Source organism: Colobus angolensis, unplaced genomic scaffold, assembly GCF_000951035.1.
Source record: "Colobus angolensis palliatus isolate OR3802 unplaced genomic scaffold, Cang.pa_1.0 Scaffold23, whole genome shotgun sequence".
In the NCBI taxonomy this organism is placed as follows: Eukaryota; Metazoa; Chordata; class Mammalia; order Primates; family Cercopithecidae; genus Colobus; species Colobus angolensis.
The window spans coordinates 9,822,222-9,834,014 of record NW_012115488.1 but is presented as its reverse complement, the minus strand read 5'-3'; the positions used below and the strand labels follow the sequence as shown (position 1 = coordinate 9,834,014).

At 38.6% G+C, this 11,793-nt stretch overlaps 1 protein-coding gene across 1 annotated transcript in view; it reads right to left on the bottom strand.

Annotated features, from left to right (window-relative positions):
* Nucleotides 1-1,694: 1,694 nt before the first annotated feature.
* The window catches only part of ADGRV1 (adhesion G protein-coupled receptor V1), a 605,676-nt gene continuing 595,577 nt past the window's right edge, over nt 1,695-11,793 (bottom strand). Inside the window, exon 90 of the mRNA XM_011944259.1 lies at nt 1,695-2,348. Coding sequence (XP_011799649.1) covers nt 2,230-2,348 — 119 coding nt within the window. The 3' untranslated portion in view covers nt 1,695-2,229. The remainder of the gene's footprint in view (nt 2,349-11,793) is intronic.

Genomic DNA, 11,793 nt, shown 5'->3' with positions numbered 1-11,793 from the left:
GTCTTGAAATTCCACCAGTTCTATCACCATCCTGTAACCCATGTGCATACCCCTCTGTACTTGTATCCAAATTATGAAAAATCCTTTTTATTTTTGATGTTCTAAAATACTAACAATGTAAAACAGAAACAAATGCAAAAAAGTAATCACAAAAATGTAGAAAAATGAAGACATTACCAAGGAAATGTTAGGTGTCTCTTACAGAGGAAAGAAAATGTGATGGAGATGGGGTATACAGAGTTTCTGTTTGGAGTGATGAAAACATTCTGGAAATAGATAAAGGTGATGGTTGCGAAACATCGTGAATGTAATTAAACCACTGAATTATACCCTTAAAATGGTTAAAATAATACACTTTATATGTATTTTACTACAATTTTTTAAAACTCCAATAAAGTAATATACCAAATACCATTGAAGTGTACACTTTAAATAGGTTTTATGGAATGTGAATGATATCTCAGTAAAGGTGTTAAGGAAATGTCATGGAGAGAAAGACGATCAAGCCTACTGAAAGAGAAAGATCACAGGTGACGTGTTAAGAGTCCTAGCCTTTTGGTTTTCATTTTTGAGAATGTGATTTTATTTGCTTCTCCCTACATAGTACTATATGGCAGGTGTCCCACTTTAATGCACATTTGGAGGAAACAGAATGGCAAACTATTGTTGCTATTGGCATATGAATCTTACTTGTTTTTAGCACTGTGGCTTGTAAAACCTTGGGTTTTTCTTCCAATATTTAAAAGAATCAAGCTGAACAGTGGCAGGTAGCCCTTTTGATTTTTTATCAAGATGGCAGTTTGAATAGCAATAGAAACCCAGCAACCCTTTTTTTTTTTTTTGGTCAGGTTTTCTCAAATTTTGGCAATATATAGAAAAGAAAAGAGCTATCAACAATTGCCTTTGTTAGATAATTAGATGTCTAATGTATTTTTTTTTGTACAGACAGAGTTTTGCCATGTCACCCAGGCTAGTTTTGAACCCCTGGACTCAAGGGATCCTCCCGCCTTGGCCTCCCAAAGTGCTGGGATTGCAGGCATAAGCCACAGCTCCTGACCCTTCATTTTCTACTTACAGTGACAGTCTACTTATCAAAACTCAATAAAGACGAATGGGGTAGGGGAAGGGGAGGACTCACAGGAAAAGGAGACAGTTTATAATTTATCAAGATAAATAATGCCACCTCAGACTTTATAACAAATAAAGCCACCCTTAATAGTGACGAAAAAGCACTTGGATCTTTTAATTATGGCTCTAAGGAAAATTATTAGCAGGACAAAATTTTCTCTTAACTAATCTTTTTAACCTTTCTTGAGATGATACTGATTTTATCAAACATATTTAAGAATTCCAAAATAAAAAATCAAAATGGCTTCCTCAGGACAAACTTGTTCTGTTCCTGATAATTCTTCTGGAACCACAGTTAATGAAATCATGACAAACACCACAGCGTTTGTTCCGGGATAGACTTTCTGATGTCTCATTCCAAGACAAAGAAAGACTGAAAAATCTAAACCGAGAAATGTTTCTCTAAAACAAACTCTGTATTGTTTGAAAGATCCTCTTCTTAACTGCATGAAAAAATGCTTGATGGAGTTATTTTTAACTGGGGACAGAACATTCATTCTGAGAAGTGTTCAGATCCCTAATTTTATAATGAGCAGAAATACATACTGTTGAAGGACTAGGCCAAATTCAGTACTCCCATCAACATTTAGGTGCAGGATCATCAACAGACAGTTTACATTTTTCAGGAATTAAAGTCTTCTAGCTGCAATGAAGTCTTGAATCTGGATCGCCTGGATTCATGCAAGATGGCACAGGGTGCCTGTCATCATCTACATATAGAGTTAGCTTTTTTTTGCCTATGTACAATGTTTCTTTATGAGTAATGAAGCTGGATGATACCAAATAGATTCTATTGCTTTATTGAGCATTACTTTCATTAAACAATGTTAGCCATATAGGATGATTTAAAAAAACAACTAACATTCTCAGACTATGAACATCCTATTAACTGATACAAACTGAGTCCATCTTTCTTATAGCAGTGAATTTTCAGGTCACACACAATCAGTAATTTATACTCCAAATACAACAATCACTTTTGTGTTAATCATCCAGTACAATTCAAAGGTTCCTATTACACAGGTGGATGTACTTAGAGAGTTTTAGCACAAAAGCTGATACAAATATGAAAATGGGCTCAGTCAAATGGTTAGTGAGGTGCTAGAGGTGAGTGTCGGCGATGGGTATCCTCCTAAGCTCCACGATCTGGGAGTCAGTCAAGGTGCCCCCCTCCTGGCTGCCTTGACCAGATTCATTGTCACTGACACTGAGACCAGCACCTGCCACAGAAATAGAATGAACACAAAAATCCAAACTATTAATGCAGTGAATTCTTAAGAATCAATTTACATTAGGTCCAATTCTTTTTATTTCTATATTAGTAAAAAATAAGCTATACATTTAGAATAGATATTATTAACACCTAACAATTATGAAACTATCTTTTACGTTTCCTTTGATAGTTTTTTAGAATGTACAGATTAATTTATAAAGACACACATTTGGGTTCTCAATCTTTATTGTTTGTTTCCACGTGGTAGACAGGTGTAACCTACTACCAGAATATAATCTCTCAATTGGGGTCTCATCCAAATAGAAAACCAGTCAGGTTATTAGACTTTTTCACCAGTGGGGTAGGATTTGCTGTTACAAAACATATAGGCCCCGAGCTCATATGCACTGAAGTCCATCACTTGAGATTCAGTGTTGGCCAGTGATCTGAGAAGAAAGACAGGTATGTGAGAACACCTGGAGTCACACCAGTGCCCTGAAGACATTGGCTCTGAATGATTCATATCTCATCCTAAGATAAAAATAATTACATAACACAGTGCCAAAATAGATCCACACAGGAATTCCACCACAGCAGTTAACTACTGACATTGCTCAGAATCTGTTTTGAGGAAGCTCCACTATTTGCTACTTTGTTTTGTTTTTTTTGTTTGTTTGTTTTGTTTTTTACAACTCAGATAATTGAGAAAACTTAAAAGTATGCTAGAGTAACACCTTGTTCTTTTCTTTTTCTTTCATATTTCTAGAGAACAATGTTCTTTTCTTTTGTAATACAGTTCAGAGGAACACATTAACTCTCATCCTCTCTATACACACACACAATGGGGATGTGGTCATAGGGCATGCTGGATGAATCACCAGAGGTTACCAAGGCCAGCCCCACTAGACTCTGCAAACAAGGAGGAAAGTGAAAAGCCGGTTGCTTAGGCAGCTGGGATTTCCTTTTCTGAGATGAAGAAAAGGCAATTCTGCAGAGTTGACAGTTGTGGGAAAATGGTGAATTAGCTTAATCTTAGCCTATCTGGAGATGGAAGCCAGAGCCTACTAGTGACCTTCTAGCCAAGCCCTTCTTCTTCTGGGTCTCTGACCTTCGCACTCTCTCTGTTAAAGGCCACTGTTGAAACTCCACTTCCTCCTTTTGCTTCTGTGACATGGTACTTGCCCATCTCATCCTCTGATCTGCTGGCTCTTTCTAGACCTCTTCTGCTTTCTCATACATTTCCTCCTGCTGCATCATTTCTGGAGGCCTTGTCTTCTGCCCTGCCTCAAGGCCTGCAGGATCCTCTTGCCTGCATTCTCTCCTAATGTCTCACTAGAGTTTCCAAGCTCAGGACAGGGAGCAGCAGGTCACTGCCTTTTCATACCACGTTCTTATTTTGGCACCTCTGCCTGGGGTGCTCTTCTCACTTCCCACCTCCTTCATGTGGCTGCCTCCACTCTTCCTACCAGTATCAACTCTGCTACCCCTTGAAACAGGATGATTCTCTTTTAAAATTTCTGACTCCCCCACTGGATTATGTCCTTCCTATCTTTGTCTCCTAGCTCATAGGACAGTGCTCAGTACACTGCAGGTGTTCAGTAAATGTCTGCTGAATGTAGTAATAAACTGTGCTCTGCATCCTAAGTCGTGAACCTGCCTGTTCCATCTCATCTCCTGTTCTGTTCCTCTGGTCTGTTCTGTATTCCGCTGCCCTCTCCTTCTCAAGAACAAATGTTAGTTCCTATTGCCAGTTGCACTGAGTTGGGAACCTTCTGCTTTGGCTTTCAAATCAGTCCTTAATCTGTCTCTAGCCTATCAAATGGATGTATCCCAACCATTGCCTTTTGGAGAGCTTTCCCTGAAACTGATCAGGTCTCCTGATGCCCTGAATGCAGCATGTTAATTCCAGCCTGAGTGTCTTCCTGCCTGTCCATCAAGGCCCATCTCTATACTTTTTACAGATACTTATTTTTCCATTTTATTAAAATAGGGAGCTGGAGGACATAAAATGTGAAAAGTTCTCATCCCTGACAGAATCATTAATCACGTCCCCTTTATTCTCTCACATTGCCCAGGTTTCGATGATAAATTTAATAATACTCCTATCTATAATGTAAAATGCTTAACACCCATAAACTCTTTTCTTCAAGAACCAGAATATTGCCAATGACAATGTATTTTTAAAAATTTAGTAAGTTGCTCGGCCGGGCGCGGTGGCTCTAAGCCTGTAATCCCAGCACTTTGGGAGGCTGAGGCGGGCGGATCACGAGGTCAGGAGGTGATTGAGACCATCCCGGCCAACACGGTGAAATCCCGTCTCTACTAAAAATACAAAAAAAAAATTAGCCGGGCGAGGTGGCGGGTGCCTGTAGTCCCAGCTACTCGGGAGGCTGAGGCAGGAGAATGGCGTGAACCCGGGAGGTGGAGCTTGCAGTGAGCCGAGATCACGCCACTGCACTCTAGCCTGGGCGACAGAGTAAGACTCCATCTCAAAAAAAAAATAAAATAAAATAAAAAAAATTTAGTAAGTTGCTAAAATTTAACAATTTTGCATAAAAAAATCAGATTTCTGGTTTCTCTTGAAAAAACAAAAAAACAAACAAAAAACAAAACAAAACAAAAGGACAACCAGAAGATCAGGCAACACTGGGCCTGCATTTCTGCATTACAAAACAAACAAAAAACAACAACAAAAAAACCCATGGACCAGGCAGTCCTTCAGTTTGTCTCTGTTTTCACCCAGCCCTCTTCAATCATTTATGGAATACCATAAATAATGCTTGGCCCCTGAAGGTAACATTTGTGTCTACTTCCAGGCCTTCGAAGGACAAATGGCCCATGTTTCTCTCCTGGGAACAGGAGAACTGTATTATTTGGAAGAACCTCAGTGAATTGTAAGATAGTGGCCATTCTATAAGGAGGTTACTAAGGCCCTGGAGCCTGTAGCAAGGAAGAGCTAAATATGGAAACACTAGGGAGGAACAGACAGGACCCCATGATTAGCCTCAGGGAAGACTGAGGCCAAATCATTTAACTAGTACCAACTCCCAGTGATTTCAGTGTCTGCCTGCTCTAGATCCCACTAGGAATACCATCATAAAGTGTGTGATGACACCTGGGACAAAGCACACTAGAAAGGCAAGCTCTGCCTTATTGAAAGCATGCTGAGCTTGTTTAGCAACTCAAGATATGTAAGCAAGTTCTAGACTCCTCTTGAGTCACCACATCTACCTGACCCACCTCATCATCCTTTGCAGTTTCTTCCCAGTTCAAAGAAATGCACAAATATCCAAATTCTCATCCCTCACTGAGACTCAGAAAAGGCATATATTACACACAAGTGTAACAAGCCGAGACCTGGGAGCACAAACCAGGTCTCCCATCTCTTTGCAATTCATTAAATGATATACGTGGGTAGTTTGCAGTAAGTATCCTGATTTTCTGAAAGGTGTTTCCATGCTTAAATTTCAAACCAAAAGTTTAAGAAAAATCCAGCGACTGTGATAACAGGGACACTTTTCTTTGGTCAATAGACCAGGCAATCATAAAGGAACTAAAACTAATAATTTACATTCACCATGAGCTTCACCTTTTCTTAACATTTTAATATACTTTGGTTAGGATAGGGTGACTATCAGTCCTGTCTTACAGATGCAGGGACTGAGTGAGGATGAGAGGTGCTAGTTGAGTGGCCCACATCAATGTGACAATGATCCAAAGACCATACCCCTTCCACCTTTTTCTGAGGAAAAAAATCAAAATCTTTCAAAATTCCACTTTTCCATTTTGATTCTCACCTAACTTTGTTTACTACACTGGGCTGCAGAATTTCTTGAAGTTAAATAAGACATTGTGGTTTGATGTGATATCTTACAAAGAGAAATTTATTGATGAGTTCTTGGAGAAGTTTGAGTATTTTGGGCCTTGATTCTAAATGTTTTCATTTGTGTTCAAGGACTTGTCATCTATTTTCTTCTAACTGAAAAATAAATCATGTCTAGGTTTCCGATAGGGAAATGTTTTGTCATTCCCTATCGGAATGACACCAATGCCATGACATTGATCGGCCTGGGATAACACCAGGAAGCCAGGGAGCTGGGGATGGTGGGGAATCACGTTAGTCATTCTGGGAGAAGCCCCCGCTGAAGAAAGACTCCTTTCTAAGACCAATATGTTCTAAGCTTGACATTTTCAGGAATCTTGTCAACTTGGGATCAACACAGAAATGCCAGTACTCAAGGCACACCTTGTTAAGAATGTAAATAGAGACATTCCTTTCCATCCTACCCTCACCCTGAGTCTCTGTTCTAGTTTGCTCGGAACTTTCTCCTCTTCCCTAAAATGGAGGCTGTCCCAGGGTGACTGTTCCCACTCTCCTAAAGTCTTGGGGACACTGATGATACATTAGACAGCTCTATTTAAAACAAACAAACAAACAAAAAACTAGTAATCAGGATACCACTAGTCTAGAACTCAGTGTCTCACTTGCCTGTGGAAGTGCTGATGTACTTCAAGAACAAATCATTGAAAGACATTATGTCATCTTTTTTTAGAGTGAAATGTGGATTTCTCATAGAAAGTCGAATATTTTAACTTAAAAATTAGAAATGTCAATAGTGTTTTTTTCTAAATTTTTAAAAATGTAATATGGCTAAAATTAGATTGAAAAAGAAGTCCATGACTGGTTTATGGGACAGGGCTTCCACTTTAGATCAAACAATTTTAATATACTTGCCTTTAATATAAGTTTGAAGTATGCAACTAAGTATGCACTAACACAGTGGCTTCAAAAACATTGTCTTGCTCACATCAGAATTTATTTGCAGCTGTTAAACATGAATTTGGAGTCTGCTGACACATTTGTAAATGCTTGTAAAGAAGTGATGATGTTTTTTAATCTGGAAATTGACTACTTAAGCTTTCTCTTTTAGAGATATAGTTTTTCTCACGGTTAATCTCAACAATTAAAAAGAGAATGTCTTAGCTAAAGAGTGTTAGCTTTCCTGCTTGCCCCTTATTATGGCATTCTGACATTAAATTCTCTCTATTGCACTCAGTAAAGGCATTCTACCTACTGAATTAATACAAGCATTTTAGTATGTGCTTGAATATCTGAACATTCTTCCTAACTGAAAGATGATGAATTCTAAGGGAGATTAAAAGGGCACAGGAAATAGTATCAGTGGCTATTGAGAGGCCTAGTCACTCTTCCTGAATCCCATCCATCCATCCATCCATCTAATATGGAACATCAACTGAGATACTCAGCACTGTTACATATCCAGGGATACTGAGATGAATCCCGGTTTTTCAGAACATAAACTCTGGCCCAGGACTAGGCCAGATTCTTATTTCTACATGTTCATCTGGCCACCCTTGCTGCTTCTATGTGGAATTTGCATTGGATGGACCATGCTTCCTATTCTTGTGACCTACTTGCTCATTTGTGACTTATTAACCTCTGTCTTGATTCTTACATACTCTCTGACACATATTTTAGTGCAGGATATTAGGGTAAGGGAAGTACATAGAACAAACCTGATTAACAGGTGGTACAATTTGAGAAGGATAGACAAATCACTTTTCATCTGATACTACCACAGTGCCTGAAGTCCCACAATTAAAAATGAACTTTTTTCCACCTTGTAGGTTTTGGTTTTTAAGAGTTTTCTACTAAGATGTAAAAACCACAGAAAAAGCTTTTATCTTTTACCTGTTTATAGAAAACTGTATTATGAATGATGCTATAGCTAAGAAAGGAGGAGGTTAAAAAGAATGGCTGTTGAATGCCAAAGACTCATTTTTGCCTTCAATTTAGTGTTCTCTAAGGTTGGCTGCAGATGTAAGGAGAGATTGGAGGCCTGCCAGAGAGCCTAGGACAATTGCAGAAATTGGTGGCTCACTGTCACATGATCTCAAGTAGAAAATTATCAGATACATGGTAGAAACTGTTATTTGAGAATATGGAAATCTTTGCAATGTAGGATTTTTATAGGTGAGAAGAGGTGGTTAACGATTTGGCTAAAGTCAGTGGTCAATGTGGGAGCTGGCGGCCCCTCCTCATAATCTAATGCTGCACATCACTCCAGGTCAATGCCTCTGCAGGATGTAAAGCACCTGCAGTAGAAGTCTTCAGGCTGGGATTCCTTTAACTTGTGGTACATGATGCCTTTTCAAGGAGTACAAGATGGTATGGGAAGGACAGCTTTAAAGGAATACATTCCCAGATCTTGAATTTCCATATCTATTATTCTGATTAGTCTTTTTCATTTTTGACAATCGTTTACCAAAACAGATGTTTCTGTTACTCATGTTGATTTGTTGAACTGTACACTAGGAATAATTGTGATGGTCACAGTATAAAAGAAATTTTGAACACCTTAGAGTCTTATGGCCGCAGAAAAAAATTAAGTTCTAATTTAAAAACATGTTCTGTTGGAGAGAAATATGAGTAAAATGAATTGTAAGTATGAAATATATTATAGTAGGATAAAATTCCATGGAGAAAGTAGAATGGAAATAAAAAGTTCAAGGAGAAAAGAAAGAGATGTCAAATTTCCAATTATAAAAAAAAGCCTGTTCATATATTTAAAAAATAAATAACTAGGTATTACATTGCTAAGGTAGTTAGCAAAGAGCCTTTGGGTTAGTTTAAAAAAATAATGTAAACTTTTTGTTTTGAAACACCAAAATGTATGATACAGTGGAAATTACATTATTTGATACTATTTAAACTGATTATGAAAAACTTTTTAAACATACGCAAAAGGCTCCATAGCTTTTACAAGTTGTTTAGGGGTTCAAATGAAAAAGACATGGAAGACCCACTGTTTCAGTACTTGACTTGGAGTGGGCCATAGTGAAGGTGGACCGGAGATAGATCAAGGTTTGCAAACTCAAATGTCCTAGCGGCCAAGGAGGTTTGCATAAACCAGTGACATGGGCCTAGTAGACACTAGAAAATGGAAGAGCTCATGTCCAAAGGGGCTGCTACTACTCAGTTCCAAGCAAGTAGTGCTGTGCTCGACTTCAAAGACTCTGTTGTTAGATTTTTCTAGAAATTCTACATTTTTAGAAAATAGCTCTAAATTTTTAATATTGGCTCAAAAAATGTTAAGATGTTATATGGATCAAGCAAAGCACTTTGTTGGGCTGAATCTGGCCTTATGAGTCAATTATAACTGCTGTAGACAGAATGGCATGTAGACTGATCCTTTATTTGACCATATTCTAGGAGGGAAAGTGTCCAGTGGCTGCTTGATTACTACAGTACTTTTTCTAAAAATATAGGGAACCAAGTGTTAGAGATTGTTATTTTGGTCTTTTAAAGTATTTATTTCCTAGTGAGTTCAGGGAACTCTAAAGGAATGCTGAACCAAATCTATAAGTAAGCAAGACATTCCTTACATTCTAGAACCGAATGCACTTCATAGTTGTTATATAAATACAAGATGTAATGTAATATAGATCTAATTTAATTATGTTCCAAGAATTCACTTTATGTTTCCGGTGTCATAACTTCAACAACTGATGACACTGTAGCAGTGACGACATAATCTGCCCTGAGGACTACTTGTAGTCTGAAAGTCCCTTTTCAGCCCCGACTTTAAGGAACGTTTTATCCAGCCAATCATTTCTTCCTTCCTGAAACTCCTTCCTCTTTGGTTTTCTTTCTGAACTTGCTACAGTTTCTTTGTGAGACTGTCTTCTAATTCACTCTTGAAATGTTGGTATTTTCTATAATATTCTTGTTTCCCTTCCTTCTTCTCCCCTGACTTCCTCATCTCTTTTCCTTTCTTCTCTTCTCTCTCCTTCCATTCTCCCAGATCAACCTTTTTTCATCTTCATAGCTTCAAATATAGTCTCTGTGCTGATGCATTTCAAATCATTCCCTTTTACCCTGGTCCCTCACTTAAGATCCAAACCTGAATATTTAGGAGCCACCAGGCCTGATGTCCACATCTGAACTTATCAGTTTTCTCCTGCATGTTTGCTAAACCAAATCTATTTGTTTATTAGCATAAACAAACAAATGCTCTATATACTTTTCCTTCAGTCAGCCATCATGATGAGAAGCATGAGCTTTGGAAGATTGTCCCTCAGTTTTTCCTCAGCATTCCTCTTGTTGGGAAGCTCGTCTTCTCATTTTTATTTCCACTCTCTAGATTTGAGGCCTTAACCTCATTCTTTTGGAACACTGTAATAACCTCCCAGCCTTTGTGATGTTGCTTCTAAATTTATTTCTTCATACTTTCATAAGAGTTATTTTGCCTCAAAACCAATAGGAACATGCCATTCCTTTCCTCCAAAGCCTACATGGCTCACTATGCTCTATAAAAGTCTCACTCCTTACCATGGCATCTGAATAGCATTTTAATATTATGCAAAGTATCAGTGAGTGTTCTGCTTTCCCAAAATGAATGTATTGCTAGTGTTCTGGAAAGACCAGGTTAAATTAAGCAAAATGGGTTTCCTTTGTCTAGAACATTTCAGAGCTGCTAAAATGCTAATGTGAATTGTGAATCTCTGCAATTTCTCAAATACACTGGGTCAGGGATCCTCCCATTGAGGAGTGACTATGAATAGCTAAGGGGGGGTATTTGCTGAAACTCAGCTGGGAAACTCTAGTAGACAATTGATGGTGCCGGCAAGCTACCTGTCAGGCCTGCCTTCTGCTGCCTGGCTTCTCTTACTCTCTGCCCCTGCCACAGCAGCACTGGTTCTAAAAGAGGCCACATGCCGTTAAGCCTCTGGGCTCCTGCTAATTCTATTCTCTCAGTTCCTAATGCCCTTTCCTCCATTCTTTACTTGCTTAAAACCTATACATCCTTCAAGAATTAATAGAGAATTTTTTGTTATCTCTTCATCTCCTCTGTCATTTATAACTCTCTGCATTACTTTATTCTTTCTTATGTCATGTTTGTGTGAATGCCTATTTTTCCTAGCAAACTCTAAGCTTCATTGTTCAAATTCATCCACTCACTCAGCATTCAACAATATCTAGCAAAGGTTATTCTAAGCACTAATGTGAGAGTAGGGTTGAGTTCTTATTCCTTTCTATGGTGATATGATTTGGCTGTGTCCCCACCCAAAATCTCATCTTGAACTGTAAGATTCAATTGTAATTGTACAATTCAATTATAATTGTAATTCTAGCCCCATATTCTCCACCTGTGGATGGCAGGACCAGGTGGAGGCAATTGGATCATGGGGGCGGTTACCCTATGCTATTCTTGTGATAGTGAGTGAGTCTCACAAGATCTGATGGTTTTACAAGTGTCTGGCATTTCCCCTGCTTGCACTCACTCTGTCCTGCCACCGTGAAGAAGGTGCCTGCTTCTCCTTTGCCTTCCGCCATGATTGTACGTTTCCTGAAGCCTCCCCAGCCATGTGAGTCAATTAAACCTCTTTCCTTTATAAATTGCCCTGTCTCTGGTATTTCTTCATAGCAG